This window comes from Oncorhynchus gorbuscha, linkage group LG12 (assembly GCF_021184085.1).
Source record: "Oncorhynchus gorbuscha isolate QuinsamMale2020 ecotype Even-year linkage group LG12, OgorEven_v1.0, whole genome shotgun sequence".
Taxonomy (NCBI): Eukaryota; Metazoa; Chordata; class Actinopteri; order Salmoniformes; family Salmonidae; genus Oncorhynchus; species Oncorhynchus gorbuscha.
In genome coordinates, this window is record NC_060184.1 from 37420748 (window position 1) to 37438786 (window position 18039).

Here is an 18039-nt window from a genome sequence, read left to right on the forward strand (position 1 = left end):
GAATCCAGTGGGTTCTGGTAGTCTTTAATAGTTGATTCTAAGATTTGTATTTGATCATGTATACGTTTTTGCTCTTGATTCTTTGTTATAGAACCAAAAACTGTGTGGGGTAGTCATGGACGCAGATGCCATCTGGTGGCCAAACTGTCTGACGCAAGACTAGGTTTCGCTGACTGCTGTGCATAATTATTCAGATTATGGAGTTTTTTTCCATTCGTGGTGTGCATGCACAGGATATGCAACTAATTATGTACTGTGCAATTGGTCTAGACTAAATTATTGTAATACAAAGTATTTCTCAGCACAGTAAGTGACCAAATAAGCTCGCATCACCTCAAACTTGAGTATTTGTACAGTATCTAACTAAACCTCTAAAAGAGCTCATTTCATTCAACAACATAAATAGTGAAAATGAAGCAATGGAATTGGTTAACATGGTCAACTTTATTTTGGGTTCCCACCATTTCAAGTTAAAGTATCAATTTCAGAAAATATTTACAGTCAAGTCAACACACAAAAGAAAGTTGGAATGTCAATAAAAAAAAATCATTGATACAACTCAAGATACAAAAAAAGTGTCAACAGGCTCTTGTTTTGTAAACACTAACACTTATGGGAATGAATCTAAACTGCATATGATCAATGCAGGTCAAGGAATTTTGGATCAAGAAGGAGGGCAAGGGGGGAAATTCCAGGTTCATGAACAAACATCAAAGTCATCCTGTCTTAATTTACAACACTACTAGTGTCAAAGCAAACTGGTGTAGTTACAGTAACACTGCAGCTGAGTCAGTTGGTCTAGTCAACCTCCTCCATCCTGGATGTGTCCTCGTCTCCCTCCAGGAGAGGCATGTCCTCCACAGGGGCTGAGGTTGGCTCCTCAGGGGTCAGGTCATCCTCGTCAATACCTAGACAGGGGAAGGGAGGGAATAGAGTCTCAGTCAGTTACTGAAGCTTAAACAATGTTCGCTCATATCTAGACCACTTAATGCTGAGAAAATGAAGGAGGGCTAGATGGAGCCATTATTACACCAACATGGGTCCTTCAGATCAGCAAACACAAAAGGAATACAGACAAGGGGCTAGCATTGATCATATATTGACAGCAAACATGGTTCTTGTTTAGTCAAACTAACTCACCCAGTCCTAGCTTGATCATTCTGTAGATGCGGTTGGAGTGTGTCTGAGGGTCATCCAAGGTGAACCCAGAGGACAACAGAGCCGTCTCAAACAGCAGAAGGACTAGGTCCTTCACTGATTTATCATTCTTATCAGCCTCTGCCTTCTGCCTCAGGGTCTCCACAATGGGGTGGTCTGGGTTGATCTCCAGGTGCTTCTTGGCAGCCATGTAGCCCATGGTGGAGTTGTCCCTCAGGGCCTGGGCCTTCATGATCCTCTCCATGTTGGCCGTCCAGCCATAGGTGCTGGTCACGATGCAGCAGGGGGAGGAGACCAGGCGGTTGGACACGGTCACCTATAAAGGGGGGGGAGAAGATAGGAGAGGTTGGTTATTAGGGAGATGATCAGAACATTGAATCAGGCAATCGTTGTACTGGCAGTGAACATGTAAATACAGTGGCAAATATTGGTGGCATTTTTAAGGTAATGTCAAGCCTCCTGACATTTGTCTTAACATAAAGGAGCCCTTCAGCAACATTATATATGTAAGCAATGTGATTAAGCGTTCTTACCTTCTCCACTTTCTTCTCCAAGATGTCCTTCATGATCTTGCAGAGGTTCTCAAACTGAGACTTCTGTTCTTCATGCCTCTTCTTCATGTCCTCGTCCTCAGGCAGCTCCAGACCCTCCTTGGTCACAGAGACAAGGGTCTTGCCATCATACTCCTTCAGCTGCTGGACACAGTACTCATCAATAGGCTCAATCATGTAGATTACTTCCAGGCCGGCCTTTCGAAGGCGTTCCACGAATGCAGAGTTAGCCACCTGGTCTCTGGTCTCGCCTGAAACATGCAGTAGATAAAGCAACTTGAGAAATCAGGTTCTTATCATGTGAGAACCTATGAACTGGGCTGTACAGAGAGGAGTGTGTTTCCTCACCAGTGATGTAGTAGATATGTTTCTGGGTTTCCTTCATGCGTGTGACGTAGTCTTTGAGGGATACCATCTCGTCCCCTGAGGCTGAGGAGTAGTAGCGCAGCATGTCTGACAGCCTCTTACGGTTCTGAGAGTCCTCATGGATCCCCAGCTGGGAGAGAGAAAACACAGGATAGGTTATGTGGCCCTTTCCTGCAGTCAATGACAAAAACCACCCTCTTTGGCCTCATGGGTGGAATTTTATTAATATTTTTCATAATAAAGATTATGAAACTATGAAAATCTGGTGTTTCTATGTCAAACAGTATTTCAGTCTTCTGTGATGTATAAAAGTGTAATATTGGGACGATTTAACGTGTACGCTAGGAGTCTGGAAGCAAGTACATGGACCAATACAAGCAACACGAGTAGCGTACAGACATGGAACACAGAGTCAATAACGTCTGGGGAAAGAACCAAAGGAAGTGACAGATAAAGGGAAGGTAATCAGGAAGGTGATGGAGTCCAGTTGAGTCTCATGAAGTGCAGGTGCATGTAACGATGGTGGCAGGTGTGCATACTAATGAATAAACTGGCAACAACGAGAGCCAGAGAGGGGGAGTGGGAGTAGATGTGACAGTACCCCCTCCCTGACGCGTGGCTCCATCCACAGCACGTCGACGAGAGGGACGGTCCCAGGGACCAGAAGCGGGCCGGTCGCCTCTGCTGAGGCGCGGGAACCCATAGAACCAGCTGAGACGCGGGAGCCTGACGAGCCGGCTGTTCTATTAGATTAGACTACTTTCCGGCTACCTAGGTAAAGCACTAAATAAACTTCAGTTAGTGCTAAACACAGCTGCTAGAATCTTGATTAGAACCAAAACATTTGATCACATTTCGCCAGTGCTAGCCTCTCTATACTGGCTTCCTGTTAAGGCTAAGGGTGATTTTCAAGGTTTTACAGCTAACCTACAAAGCATTACATGGGCTTGCTCCTACCCACCTCTCACATGGAATGGTCTGCCTACCCATGTGGGAGACGCAATCTCGGTCTCAACCTTTAAGTCTTTATTGAAGACTCATCTCTTCAGTAGGTCCTATGATTGAGTGTAGTCTGGCCCAGGGTTGTGAAGGTGAACGGAAAGGCAATGGAGCGACTGGCCGGTTCCCCTCTCTACACTGGGATTCTCTGCATCCAACGCTATTACAGGGGCTGAGTCACTGGTGCTCTTCCATGCCGTTCCTAGGAGGGGTGCGTCACTTGAGTGAGTTGAGTCACTGACGTGATCTTCCTGTCGGGGTTGGCGCCCCCCTTGAGTTTGTGCCGTGGGGGAGATCTTCATGGGCTATACTCAGCCTAGTCTCAGGGTAGTAAGTTGGTGGTTTGAAGATAACCCTCTAGTGGTGTGGGGACTGTGCTTTGGTAAAGTGGGTGAAGGTTATATTCTGCATGGTTGGTCCTGTCCGGGGATATCGTCAGGAGGGGCCACAGTGTCTCCCGACCCCTCCTGTCTCAGATTCCAGTATATATGCTGCAATAGTTTGTGTTTTATATCGGAAGTATTTTTCCTGTCTTATCCAGTGTCCTGTGTGAATTTAAGTATTCTCCCTCTAATTCTTCCTCTTGGAGTACCTGAGTCCTTGGACCATGCCTCATGACTATCTGGCCTGATGACTCCTTGCCGTCCCCAGACACCTGGTCGTGCTGCTGCTCCAGTTTCAACTGGCCTGCGGCTATGGAACCGTGCACTCTTTCTCTCTCACCTGCTGTCTCTAACTCTGAATACTTGGCTATGAAAAGCCAACTGACATTTACTCATGTCGCACCATCTACAACTGTGATTATTATTTGAACCTGCTGGTCATCTATGAACGTTTGAACATCTTGGCCATGTACTGTTATCTCCACCCAGCACAGCCAGAAGATGACTGGCCACCCCTCAGAGCCTGGTTCCTCTAGGTTTATTCCTAGGTTCCAGCCTTTATAGGGAGTTTTTCCTAGCCACCGTGCTTCTCTACATCTGCATTGCTTGAAGTTTGGGGTTTTAGGCTGGGTTTCTGTATAGCACTTTGTGACATCGGCTGATGTAAAAAGGGCTTTATAAATACATTTGATTGATCTGGACTCCATCACCTTCCTGATTACCTTCCCTATACCTGTCACACCCTTTGGTTCTTTCCCTAGGCGTTACTGACTGTGTTCCATATCTGTACTCTACTTGTGTTTCTTGTTTTGATCTATGTTAATTTATTTAGTAAATACACTCCCTATACTTGCTTCCTGACTCCCAGCGTACACGTTACAGATGCAAACTCAAAATTGAATACATGTCAACTCTTCTTTTTTTTATGCCCATAACCATGTGTGTGATGTTTGTACTCGTTTCAAAGTAGATTTGTTTAAGACTACCAATAATCAATCTGTATGACCATGATTTATCCCATTGCAGTAAAAGGTTAAACAACAACTGTCCCCCAAAAATATATTGATGGGTTACAAGACTGACATTTTCCAGGAAGTAACCTAAATTCAGTAAATATGATACCAACAAGGGACGTGTGTTGTTGACTTGTCAGTAAGGTTTTTCTGACTATGTAATTAGTGTACTTAAGCAAAAAAATATATAAAGGGGTAAACATCCCCTTTAAGATTAAAACCAGGTAGATTTCACATAATTTCAGCAGACATGACAAAGGTGCACCCCCTGCAGATTATTTCCACATGGAATCCAAGGTTTACCTTAAGACATACGCGATAACTGTAACGATATGCCATGTCTAGTCATTTATACACACTACAGAAACCCAGAGGATGGTGGTAAGGACATCTGTGAAGGACTGGGCCCTAAGCCGCTTATATCAGGTTTAGAGGAGACAAGATGGCGAGGGGATCAGACGGGTGGTGACCAGTTAAAGTTTAGTGGAACATTCAACAACTACACCATTCAGAATGTTCCCCAAGGATTTTTAAAAGAACAGGTGGTGATAAGGGTCATCGTAGTATCCACCTAGATCATGTCTAACACTAAATACAATGCATCCTAAGTTCAGTTTAGGTTGACCTTTAAGGCATTGTTACATAATGATGAAAGCTGACTCATGGTGAACCTGCTAGCACAAAATGGCTGCCTTGTATCACCCATGGGGTGGGTGCTGCTGCAACATCAATTGTCAGAAAGAACTAGTGAGAATATCTGTATAAATAATGCAATCCATTATTACTATGTTCTATACTGTTACGTTAAAAAGTATGAAACTGACCTTGATGTTCTTGGAGAACTGCTCGTAGTACTTCTTGTAGTTTTCTTTGTCCTCTGACAGCTCAGTGAAGAGCTCTATACACTTCTTGACCAGGTTCTTGCGGATCACCTTGAGGATCTTGCTCTGCTGCAGCATCTCTCTGGAGATGTTTAGGGGGAGATCCTCAGAGTCCACCACACCCTTGATGAAGTCTGGAGAAAATGACAGAGACAATTGGTCAGACACCTTCTCAATTAGATTATAGCTCATTCCCAGATCTACGTGAGCATCTGCTTCAGTTCTGTCTGACTCACTGAGGTACTCAGGGATAAGATCATCACAGTTGTCCATGATGAAGACCCTCCTGACGTACAGCTTGATATTGTTCTTCTTCTTCTTGTTTTCAAAGAGGTCAAAGGGTGCACGGCGAGGCACAAAGAGCAGGGCACGGAACTCCAGCTGGCCCTCCACTGAGAAGTGCTGTGTAAGTAAATAAACAGAATGCCAACTGCTGAAACCTTAATGTACATGTATATTTGTCATTATGAAATTACCTCACCCATTATCAGCTGACTAATACTGGTACTATCTATGACTTCACTCATCAGCGAGGGAAACTTAGTAAATAAACAGTGTGGGAACTTATTCTGTTGGCCAATATGAATAGAATATCCTCACCTTGACAGCCAGGTGTTCCTCCCAGTCGTTGGTCAGACTCTTGTAGAACTCTCCATACTCCTCGTTGGTGATGTCATCGGGGTTACGGGTCCACAGGGGCTTGGTCTTGTTCAGCTCCTCCTGGTCAATGTATTTCTCCTTGATCTTCTTCTTCTTCTTCTTCTTGTCACCGCATGCGCTGTCGTGGTCATGGTCATGGTGATCCTCCTCGTCTGAGCCTACGTCCTCGATCTCGGGTTTGTCAACCTCACTCTTCTCTCCTTCTTCCCCATCCTTCTTCTCCTCTTCCTCCTCTGCCTCATCGTCACTCACTTCCTTGTCACGCTCCTTCTCCACCTGAACAGAGAGGATTATGAGAATGTTAGGGGACACATTCATTGTGTTGATGTACTGTAGCTGACTTTAAGTGGGTAGTTGTCTGAAATATTTCATTCACTGTGCCTGTTTTTCATTCAATATAAAAATGCTAAAAGTGAAAGATATCCGCATCAATTTATCATCCAGTCATTTACTTGTCCAATCTGAAATCAACTCCTAGCCCCTCCCTTGACACCCCTTTTATGTAAACCTGAAAGGAAGTTTCAGATGTTGTACAACAATTTGGTAATCACTCAGTGGAGTTTCCACTATCTCATGCCTGCTAGCTCTTACAAAGAGTGTGATGGGGTATCCGATGAACTGGGAGTGCTTCTTCACGATCTCTTTGACCCGTTTCTCCTCACAGTATTCTGTCTGGTCATCCTTCAGGTACAGAATCACCTTGGTCCCACGACCAATAGACTCAGCTATAGTAGAGTGACATGGGAGTTTAGTGGGTGTTAAGAACAGACCACAACCAGGAAAACAATAGTCTGTAACTGTAGGCCTCTTCAGTTCACACAATTTGTATGAAATATATAATAATATAATAACAAGCTATGGTTAAGTTACGTGTAAAACTATAAGCTGTCCTTACCTGACGGGTCGACTTTGACGGTGAAGGATCCGCCAGCGGATGATTCCCAGATGTACTGCTCATCATCGTTGTGCTTGGTGATGACGGTCACCCTCTCAGCCACCAGGTAGGCAGAGTAGAAACCCACACCGAACTGTCCAATCATGGAGATGTCAGCCCCAGCCTGCAGGGCCTCCATGAAGGCCTTGGTACCAGACTTTGCAATGGTTCCCAGGTTGTTGATCAGGTCAGCCTTGGTCATGCCGATGCCGGTGTCAACCAGGGTCAGCGTGCGCTCCTCCTTGTTGGGAATGACCTCGATCTTCAGGTCCTTGCCAGAGTCCATCTTGGATGGGTCTGTGAGGCTTTCATAGCGGATTTTGTCTAGAGCCTAGTTGAATGAAAATACATAGGTCTAAATAAATCTGTTTTTTGATGTCACTAGATTAACAAAACTCTTAATTATATGTAATTGTATTCTGCAGGCTACGTCAATATTTTATGTAATAAAATATGAATACCTCCTAATAAACTATCTATAGATATGTAATAAAATATGAGTAGTGGTGTAATAAACAAGTATTTAAAGTAATATGCCTGTGTGTATTTTGTAAATCATCAAATAATACTAAACTATCAAGTAGTCTAAACGCCTGTGGTGCCTGAAGTACTCACATCTGAGGAGTTGGAGATGAGCTCCCTAAGGAAAATCTCTTTGTTGGAATAGAAAGTGTTGATGATCAGGGACATCAGCTGGGCAATCTCAGCCTGGAAGGCAAAGGTCTCTGCCTCTTCCTCCATCGGGGCATCATGGGCTTCCGGCATCTATGGAGACAACACACATACTGAATGAATATACTGTAAACACACTGTGGTGACAAGGGGGCCCAAGGTGGCTTACAGCCAGTCCCAGTCTTAGGTTCTCAGCTGATGGTATGGAGGACAACTGGTTCCATGTGAACTACAATCCCAACGCTTTGTTTTAACATTTAGAAACGAATAATCCTTGTTTGTGGTACAGTTTTGGAAACATGTGTAACTTAACTTTCATAACAGCAGTAAATAATCTTTCAAAAACAAATGATGCACTTACTGTATGCAGTTCAGCAAAGTTGCATCCTGGTTACACCCTGCAGAATTGTTTAAAACACAGCCCCAAGCCGAGATACGAAACCTCCTCCCCAGATATGCTCCATAGGAGAAGTTTGAAGCAAGAAAATGGAGTGGAGGAAGTATATTCTCGATTGGAGGCAGTGTTCTTGAAAATACAGCCAGGTGCAACTTTCCTAAACTGCGTACAGTAAGTGTATCTTTTGTATTTTTAAAATGATTTCTCACTTAATGAAAGTTAAGTTCCAAATGTATCGCGTGCAAGGCACTGGAGCAGCGTCGGAGCATCTCTCACAAGGCTAACAGATCGTTTTAACTAGTACTTATATTCCGCCTCGCCACACTAGCAAAGAGAGTACAGCATGAATATTGGCAAAAACTGCATCTCCAATCGAAATCCCAGATCATACTTTTAGGCATTGTCATGGTGACGTTGGCTCGCAAACCTCATGCGCAAAATATGTAATCAGGTCCTCAAATCAAAGGTACTCCTTCAATATAAAGTTGTTTCTGACAAATTAGACGTGTCAGTTTGTCACTTTCACAGATTGGTGGAGTAAAAACATGTTCAACTACTTAAGACATTGGTTCGAAACCTACGTTGTGTCTTTTGTTTTAGAGATAATTAACAACTGAAGAAGAATTTTACGCTTCTCTCATTGATTTCCCAAACCTCGGCCTAGTCTGTTTGATCTGTTTCGCAAGCGTTCCTGGAAGTCTTGCGATGTTGCGCCTCTGGGTTAAGAAACGAGCGTGCCACAAAGTCGTGGAGTATTTGCATAAAGTTCAGCTCTCCCCAACTTTGGTGCCACTCAGTTCACGTCCCTCGCCCATGCTCGCATCGCCCCAAAGGTCCTCCACCCAATTTGCTTCTCTTCCATTGGAAATTAATGGCTTTCCGTAGTTTTATCGCCCACATAGTCTTCAGAGACACTGTAAAGGGGGCGTCCAATAGGTTAATGTAATACAATGGAATTGGAGTCATGAATAAGGGTTAAGCGTAAGCACATACTGAGGAGGCACAACACTACAAAACGCCCTGGCACTGCATTGTCTTCTGACAGCTTGCATCACTCCTTTGGCTGTTAGCACAGCCACTTAAAGCATGGTTTGGTTGCCCCTTGCAACCATCAAAAATTCCATCCCCAAATAAACGACTGTTTATCACCATGTTAGTCACAGTATGGTTATGACAGTCCACAAGCCTACTTCAGGTCAACGGGAATCAGTGGGACTCACTACACTCTTAGAAAAAAAGGTTTCCGAAAGGATCCTTCTGCTGTCCCCATAAGAGATCACTTGTTGGTTCCAGGTGACACCGTTTTGGTTCCATGTAGAACCCTTTCCGCAGAGGAAAGGGTTTTAGGAAAATGTTCTCCAATAAACGGAATTAAGTTCCTTGTAAGGAAATTGATAGGCACATCATAAATTGATAATGTTGTACTCTGGACAGGCACACGAGAATATAATAAAATGGAATAAAATATTCTACATTCCACATTGCTGGTAGACTATGTAAGAACCAGCCATAATGATGATGCACAGTTTTAAAAGGGACGGATATATTTCATTGGCTTTCATTCATTATTCCATATCCCAGTGTAAACGGCAAAACATACTCCACCTGCCGGTTCGCGCGGCTAATAACATGATTCTAGAAACTACCAGAACGATCGATAAAACGTTTCCATCCTTTCTCAATCTCGCGACCGGGTACCATAACGAGTTTGAATGTGAATCTTGATGAATTTCCTATTTGAATAAATATTAGCCAAATCGTGATGGATAGTTGTCATGTCGACAGTGAAGTGACGTGAAATGAAAATACTTTTCTGAAAATGATTATCAAAGCATGTGTGGCAGTCAAGACCCAAATTTGGATGTATTGGCCTAGGTTTTATAGGTCAACTTTAATAGAGAATGTGGGAGCCTATTCTGAAATAGCGGACGAAGTTCATTCTGAAATAACGTCTGACCTACAAATTAGGAAATGTACAATGCAATTCATTGCAACAAAATTTTAAATGTTTCGAGTGGATTATTCTGATAGTAAAAACGATATTTGATGATATGTCGATATTCTAAACTTCTATTGACTATATTAATTGGATAATGACACTCGCATCATCATGTTGGAACAAATGTTATTTCATGTCTTACCTTGCTGTGGAAATATCCCTGAATTCTTCTTCAGAAGTTGGTCGCCAACGAAACGAAACCTAGCCAGCTATCGGAGAAGATGGGGAGATGATAACTGGCTAGGTTTTATAGACGCTGAGAGTGTTCGAGAAATCAGCTTCCAGAACGGTCTGGAATCTTCCTGACGCTTCTACTGTGTGTAAGGATGAGCGTGTACACTGAGAGGAGCGATGGAATATCAATCAAACCCTACTGTTTCTCCACGCCCCTCCTTCATTTAACTCTATCGTGAAGGCGGGTCTATGGGCGTGGCGATATCAAATCTGTACAGTGGGTACATCGTGTACCTGGGATATTCATCATCATTCATGACCCTCACAAGATTTCATAATTAAGATAAACTTTTTACCTAAAAGTTTACTCTAAAAAGATATGAAATACAGGGAGTTATTATGGGGGTAAGGTGATTGCAAAAGTATGAATGAAGATGCAAAATAGATAGTCCAGTATTGAATTATAAACATACCATCACAATAATCCAGACTATTTGATAAAGAGAAAACATGTCAAATATGTTTCAAAATATATTTTTATTATAAACCTTGTCGTTTTTCATAGAAAATAGCTTACAGAAATAGATAAAGACACAAGTCAAATCCTTGTTGACTTTTACAGTTGAATAGGGTTGAAAGCAGTAGATATACTATATAATTATGGTATTCATTAATTATGATGAATTAATTACAACACTTTCCCCACGACTCAACAGTCATGAAAATGTAAAGTCTATTTGGGACACAATGAAGTAACTTAAAAAATTAAATGTTAAAAATGAAAAAAAAATGATGTACTTCTGATATATCTTTAGTCAACTTCCTCCATTCTTGATGTGTCATCATCTCCCTCCAAGACAGGCATGTCATCCTCACTGGGCTGGAGGATTTCCTCCACAGCTGTGTCATCACCATCGATGCCTGTAGAGGGGAAGAAATAGCCGACATTAGAAAAACATATTCACTGCTATTCAGACAGCCAAAGTATGGGAAAAAACAAAAGCCTTATTCCTAACCATTGTACTACCATGATAGTCCTGTAAGTTACTTGGTGTTTGCAGACCTGTATTGTAAATTGCTCTAGGAGGAGCCTTTACACCCCATCAACCAAGACAAGAGTTGAGGACAAATAATGCATTAAGGCAAGGCAACTCACCCAGGCCAAGCTTAATCATCCTGTAAATGCGGTTTGCATGGGTCTGAGGGTCGTCCAGCGTGAACCCAGATGACAATAGAGCAGTCTCGAACAGCAAGATGACCAAGTCCTTTACGGCTTTGTCGTTCTTGTCAGCCTCAGCTTTCTCTCTCAAAGTCTCGACAATAGGGTGGGTTGGGTTGATCTCCAGATGCTTCTTGGCTGTCATATAGCCCATGGTGGAGTTGTCTCTGAGAGCTTGAGATTTCATGATTCTCTCCATGTTGGCCGTCCAGCCGTATGTACTGGTGACGATGCAGCAGGGGGAGGAGACCAGGCGGTTGGAAACTGAAACCTGTAGACATATTGACAGTTGTGTATGAAGTGGTATGTTATTAAAAGGCGTAGACACATTGCAGAGGGATTGGGTTCAGGTGAATTGTGCTTGTACCTTCTCAATCTTCTTGTCCAGGATGTCCTTCATGGTCTTGCAGAGGTTCTCGAATTTAGTGTTCAGCTCCTCCTGCTTCTTCTTCTCATCCTCATCCTCAGGCAGCTCCAGACCCTCCTTGGTCACAGAGACCAGGTTCTTGCCATCATACTCCTTCAGCTGCTGGACACAGTACTCATCAATGGGTTCAATCATGTAGATTACTTCCAAGCCGGCCTTGCGGAGGCGCTCTACAAAGGAAGAGTTGGCGACCTGTTCCTTGGTCTCACCTAGAAGAGAATACACAGTTATTAACAGTTAGATTACCCTGGTTTAAATTATGTATTTTTATGTCACATGGATTTAACAAAGGAGGAATAATGGAGAGAAAATAGATAGCAGCTCACCAGTTATGTAGTAGATGTGTTTCTGGGTGTCTTTCATGCGAGAAACATACTCCTTCAGGGAGACCATTTCGTCAGCGTTGGAGTTGGAGGTGTAGTAGCGCAGCATGTCTGACAGCTTCTTGCGGTTCTGAGCGTCTTCATGGATTCCCAGCTAATGGAAAGATGGAAAATGTTCAAGCTGAAGGTCCCTCAAAAAGAGAAGGAGAAGTTCTGGTTGAATAGTTTCAGGAACTTGGAAAATCCATTTCAAAGGGAGGAAGACGTTACCTTGATGTTCTTGGAGAACTGCTCATAGAACTTCTTGTAGTTGTCCTTGTCTTCTGAGAGCTCGACGAAAAGATCCATACACTTTTTGACCAGGTTCTTGCGGATCACCTTGAGGATCTTGCTCTGCTGCAGCATCTCTCTGGAGATGTTCAGGGGGAGATCCTCAGAGTCCACCACACCCTTAATGAAGTCTGGAGATAAGAGAATGGCAACTGGTCAGACATCTTACTTACAGCTTTACTCAATGTCATGCTTGAGTGTGGTGCTGAAGAGGTATCCATGAAAGGCTAAAGGTTCAAGGTACAGTACTCACTGAGATACTCTGGCATCAGCTCGTCACAGTTGTCCATGATGAACACCCTGCGCACGTACAGCTTGATGTTGTTCTTCTTCTTCTTGTTCTCGAAGAGGTCGAAGGAAGCCCTCCTGGGCACAAAAAGCAGAGCGCGGAACTCCAGCTGGCCCTCCACTGAGAAGTGCTGTGGGAATAATGAGATAAACGTTGACTCATACAGTCATACTAATATATTAATTCATAGGTTGGATCAAGACAAACCCATAAGGCTTGAGTTTTGATTTTCAGTTTGCCATCATAGAGACTCACCTTGATAGCCAGGTGGTCCTCCCAGTCGTTGGTCAGACTCTTGTAGAACTCTCCGTACTCCTCATTGGTGATGTCATCAGGGTTACGGGTCCAGATAGGCTTGGTCTTATTCAGCTCCTCTGCGTCAATGTACTTCTCCTTGACCTTCTTCTTCCTCTTGTTCTTGGAATCCTTGGTGTCCTCATCCTCATCAGAACCGACATCTTCGATCTTGGGCTTGTCTTGGTCCTCAGCTGCAGAATCTTTATCAGCCTCCTCATCCTTTTCTCCCTCCTCAAGGTCCACCTCTTTCTCTCTAGACTTTTCCACCTGGACGAAAATGTTTGTTATTAAAAAGTTGTAGGATTTGTCCAGTATGGGGAGCAATGTTTGGATCCACTTTTTTTAACAGGTTACTTTCCTAGTTCATACAGCAGATTTCAGTCAATCTCCGCATTATGTTGTTACATTGTTACAACCAAAGAAATATAAAGTTCTATTTGAACTTACAAAGAGTGTGATGGGATAGCCAATGAACTGAGAGTGCTTCTTCACAACCTCCTTGACGCGCTTCTCCTCACAGTATTCAAACTGGTCCTCCTTCATGTGCAGTATCACTCTGGTGCCACGGCCAATGGACTCACCTTCAGATCAGAAAAATCAGACTTAGTCATTGGATCTAAGCTTACTTCCTTTTGAATGACATTGTTGAAAAGAAAGATTCAACTGATCCAGGATGTAGGTTGATGGTGTTGTATTGGAGAAAAGTAATTGCAGCAGCATATTAATCAATACTGTTGAAGATGCTTACCAGTGTCAACTTTGACAGTGAAAGAGCCACCAGCTGCAGACTCCCAGATGTACTGCTCATCATCATTGTGCTTGGTGATGACAGTCACCCTCTCAGCCACCAGGTAGGCAGAGTAGAAACCCACACCGAACTGCCCGATCATGGAGATGTCAGCTCCAGCCTGCAGGGCCTCCATGAAGGCCTTGGTGCCAGACTTTGCAATGGTTCCCAGGTTGTTGATCAGGTCGGCCTTGGTCATGCCGATGCCGGTGTCAACCAGTGTCAGGGTACGAGTGCGCAGGTCAGGGGTGACCTCGATCTTCAGCTCCTTGCAAGAATCCAATTTGGTTGGGTCTGTCAAGCTCTCGTATCTGATCTTGTCCAAAGCCTGTCAGATCATGGCAAAAAGAGGTCACAAGGGTAAAAGAAAAGTGTCATGGTTGATACCTTGAGCGAATTTAACAAAGTGTTTAGCAGGTTAACTCTGGGATATAGCTTGTTTTACTATATTGGCTCAGAGAGCAGTGTATAAGTGGCTGCTTATTAAGGTAAAATGTTACATTGGTCAATTCAGCATTATGATTAATCTACTCACATCTGAAGAGTTGGAGATGAGCTCCCTAAGGAAGATCTCTTTGTTGGAATAGAAGGTGTTGATGATCAGAGACATCAGCTGGGCGATCTCAGCCTGGAAGGCAAAGGTCTCCACTTCCTCGTCCATGGTGTGGCCGGCTTTCTCTGGCATCTGGAAGGAGAAACAAAATAGCAGAGTTTGTACTTCAGACTGATGGAGACTTTGATGCCTCAACACTTAGATTTGAATTGTTCTTCAGTTATCCTAACAATGGATGAATATTGTATTAATAAGGCTATTCAGAAGGCATGTTTTTGAAAAGCACATAAGGCTTTTTTCTGCATTTAGCAATAAGACTTGCTTTAGCTAAATAAAAAAAGAATACAACTTATAGTAGCTTGCAAATGATCATTGTCTGAAATGTGGACTTTTATATTTTACAGCTTTTAAAGCCAGAAACACCTGCTTTTTTGTATACAGCCTCTAGTCTAGTCAGACCACATGACAATGAGGCAATAAGGGATTGAAGTATTGAGGAATAGAGGCACCTGTTACAGCCCTCCGTCAGAGGCTCCTATTGCACAGGCCACATCTGTCAATCAAGGCCCCTGCCATTTGAAAAACTATCGGAGTTTCCAGACCTTTTCACACCCCCTTGCCAACAGCTGCAGTCATGCCATGTGATACCCTTTCTTTGAAATGGAGTATTAAGATGAAGCAAGACTTGGCTTGAATAGAGTAATGTAGAGTTGTATTAATAGAGCTTCTTCACACTACACTACTTAAATGACACAAGCTAGGTCCAGGAGATATACTTGTCTAGTGTAAAGAGACGAATCTATATTAAAATCTCTCTTTTTAAGAGATTTCTCCCACGCTACCTCTGCAGGTAGTGTGCAAGACATCTACACAACATATCCTCTTCTGAGTTGTATAGTGTAAAGACAATGGCTCTCCCACACCACATATCCCTGCAAAAATGACCTTAACACCAGTAGAGAGCATTTTTGCTCTGTTAGCCAAATAGAAAATGAAAGGCATTTAAAATATCTGCACATTTGTGAATCATTGCATGAATAAAGGGTGCAATATGTACACTGTGCAATATGGTTTAGATGAGAAGCGCCTGTATAGTTTGAATTGCTACCCTTATTTTGTTTGTCTATATACTATGGTTTTTACGGTATGTTAATTAATAGCTGCAGTCACACTTTAAGCAAGAATGTGGATTTGGCCACACCACATCCAAGGCTAGTGTAAACAGAACATTTGCAAATCTGGTGTTGAAGAGAGATAGATCTCACTAGACATATTTTACTAATGTAAATCCACCCATAGGGTGTCTTCAACATTGCATTTTTCTCTCAAGTATAGGGTTTTATATATTATTAACTTTCAGCAAAAATATTACAGTTGCTCTTAAAAGTTATGCTTGTTTAACAGCACTGATATACTGAGAAGTATTCATCAAATGCCATTAACACTCTTTCCCATGAAAGATACCTTTTCCTAAAGTAGCTGCTTATCAATAAAAAACATCAAAGGCATTTTTCCAGTTCAATGAATTAATAAATGAATCCTTCCTGGTCCTTGGCTTCAAATTCACTACATGAACCAGTAGAATTCTGGTCTGAGACACTTTCAGGTCTGATGAATGCATTATTTAATACCTTGGTATAGATAACTTGATTGTAATAATTATTTGTGCTGACTGCCAGGCCTCTCTTCTTTCTCTTCAACTGCCATGTCCCTTGCTCCTTCTAACCAGGGTCATATTCCATGCCATGTGCTCCTCTCTTGCCATGCACCCACAAAAGGGTTTTTACCAGATCCAGGGTAACTGTCTATCAAAGTCTCCTCACTGATTTAATGCCATTTCAGATTAATACAGTGCAATTCATCCCCATGATATATTATTCAATTTAGAGTACCAATATATACTGTAGGCTGCTTACTTCCTGCTGGTGTTTCACCTTTATAATATCAATGCATAATGTATTTCCAGAATATTGTCTTTTGATCTTCCTTGTGCCCCTGAACTGCAAGTAGCTACATATTTGGTTTACCTTTCTCCCTGATACCCTCTCTCTCTTACCTTGAATAGATAAGAATGAGCTGCTGTGCTTCACTTCTCGTTTGCTGATCGCTGTAGATTGAATCTCTGAGCGTCACTTCTGTTCCTCTGCAGATTAATGTAGTCTTTAAATCTCTGTATTTCACTGCTCCTAAATCATCTATGGCTTCAGGTGAATGTCTTCTCACTTTCTGTATCTGAGTACCCCTATGCCTAGTCCATTCTTTTTATACAAGGGGCAGCTTTCTCGAAGCCCCCATTCAGAAGCTTCCAGAAGGAATGCCCAGTCCCACTACAGTACAGGCTAAGAGAGAAATGACCAGTAGGGTGGGGGTGACAGTGAAAGCTGTGAGGGGTCCGCGCCATAAACCACATGTGTCCTTATAGGGCAGCAGTCATAAGGGGTGCCTGCCACTCGGGGGCCTGAGGCGTCATGATAGTGTGTCAGGCCTGGCCCACTAGGCCCCACCATACACCCCTATGGCGTGTCAGCAATGTCACAGCTGTGCGCAGCCTTTCAAACCACCTGCTCCCATTGAACCATCCGGACAGACAGACGCAGGGCAGAAGGACTCTGGAAAGATAACAGGCTAGCCACAAGTATTTTTTGGGGCCTGTGAGATTGGGAAAGAATAGATGTGTTCAAGTAATGGTTCAGTTCTAGGCCACAGAAACTGTGTTGACAAATTGGATAAAGAGTTTACTTCTACATTCTTTAATCCCGCCAACCAATAAAACACTTGTAGGCCTATAGAAATACACTCTTTTGTCTGGTTTTATCCCAACAAGATGGCATGTTTTGTGTCCTAATGGTGACACTACTGCTCATTTAGTTATAATGATGATATTAACATGACTTGCAATATGTTGATTTTGTGTGAGGAGTTTAACATGAGTAGGCTAACACATATAAAATACACATCTTGATTATAAACAAGAAATTAGAAAATCTTTCATGTCAAATCATAGAAAATACTAGAATTCTCAGGCATGGGTATAATGCACAGTGCTTGACCGCAGACTGACCAGACGATGGCACTATTAGCAACAGACGAGTTATTAAAACATATCTAGTTGTTTCGAGAAGTTACTGTATCTCCCCTAGTGGATGTAAACATCGAGAGGAGACAGAATAATTAGATTTAGACTATGGTCACACTACAGAGAACATCTGGACAGAACAAATAATGAACAAGAAGGAATACATTGAATTGCTTGCAACTATGATGATTGGACTGGATGACTAGAGTTTGCAATTTCATGTCATACATTTATGTAACTAATCAATCAAATATTCATCACATATTCATATTCACAACATTAATATAAATGTCGGGGGATTGTATTCAAATTGAAATAAAATAAAAATTTCTTTACGACATTCTCGAGCGTGTTCAGGAGGATATTATATTCCAAAGGTCCACCATGATTCAAGGACCCACAGAGACCGCATTCTCCACAATAAGAAATTACTCATCCATGCAATTCCACAAGAGCGTTTAAACTAGATTAAACTATGAAATGTATTTTTGTCGAGGGTTTAGAAGTGAATTTCGTCTTATCAAATACCTCATTGCTTTCGCTAAACTAGA

General features: G+C 42.6%; 2 protein-coding genes across 2 annotated transcripts; both read right to left on the bottom strand.

The window, feature by feature from the left end:
* Positions 1-425: 425 nt before the first annotated feature.
* Positions 426-10317, bottom strand: LOC123990968 (heat shock protein HSP 90-alpha-like). The gene is made up of 11 exons (XM_046292032.1): positions 10156-10317; positions 7561-7710; positions 6907-7276; positions 6603-6736; positions 5952-6287; positions 5588-5753; positions 5295-5485; positions 2058-2205; positions 1692-1960; positions 1141-1474; positions 426-908 (listed from the first exon to the last, which is right to left on the bottom strand). Exons 2-11 carry the CDS (start codon positions 7708-7710, stop codon positions 799-801), a joined length of 2208 nt encoding a protein of 735 aa, XP_046147988.1. The 5' UTR covers positions 10156-10317; the 3' UTR covers positions 426-798.
* A 388-nt stretch (positions 10318-10705) lies between these two features.
* On the bottom strand, positions 10706-16749 carry LOC123990969 (heat shock protein HSP 90-alpha 1-like). Its single transcript, XM_046292033.1, has 11 exons — positions 16469-16749; positions 14395-14544; positions 13821-14187; positions 13520-13653; positions 13031-13339; positions 12740-12905; positions 12427-12617; positions 12160-12310; positions 11774-12042; positions 11344-11677; positions 10706-11108 (listed from the first exon to the last, which is right to left on the bottom strand). Exons 2-11 carry the CDS (start codon positions 14542-14544, stop codon positions 10999-11001), a joined length of 2181 nt encoding a protein of 726 aa, XP_046147989.1. The 5' UTR covers positions 16469-16749; the 3' UTR covers positions 10706-10998.
* Between the last annotated feature and the right edge of the window lie 1290 nt (positions 16750-18039).

Coding starts and splice junctions, on each gene's coding strand:
- LOC123990968 (XM_046292032.1), bottom strand. CDS start 7,710: ATGCCGGAAGCCCATGATGCCCCGATGGAGGAAGAGGCAGAGACCTTT. Junction 7,277..7,560: donor TCATCTCCAACTCCTCAGAT/GTGAGTACTTCA, acceptor TCATTCAACTAG/GCTCTAGACAAAATCCGCTA. Junction 6,737..6,906: donor CGTCAAAGTCGACCCGTCAG/GTAAGGACAGCT, acceptor ACTCTACTATAG/CTGAGTCTATTGGTCGTGGG.
- LOC123990969 (XM_046292033.1), bottom strand. CDS start 14,544: ATGCCAGAGAAAGCCGGCCACACCATGGACGAGGAAGTGGAGACCTTT. Junction 12,043..12,159: donor ACACATCTACTACATAACTG/GTGAGCTGCTAT, acceptor ATTCTCTTCTAG/GTGAGACCAAGGAACAGGTC. Junction 11,678..11,773: donor TGGACAAGAAGATTGAGAAG/GTACAAGCACAA, acceptor ATATGTCTACAG/GTTTCAGTTTCCAACCGCCT.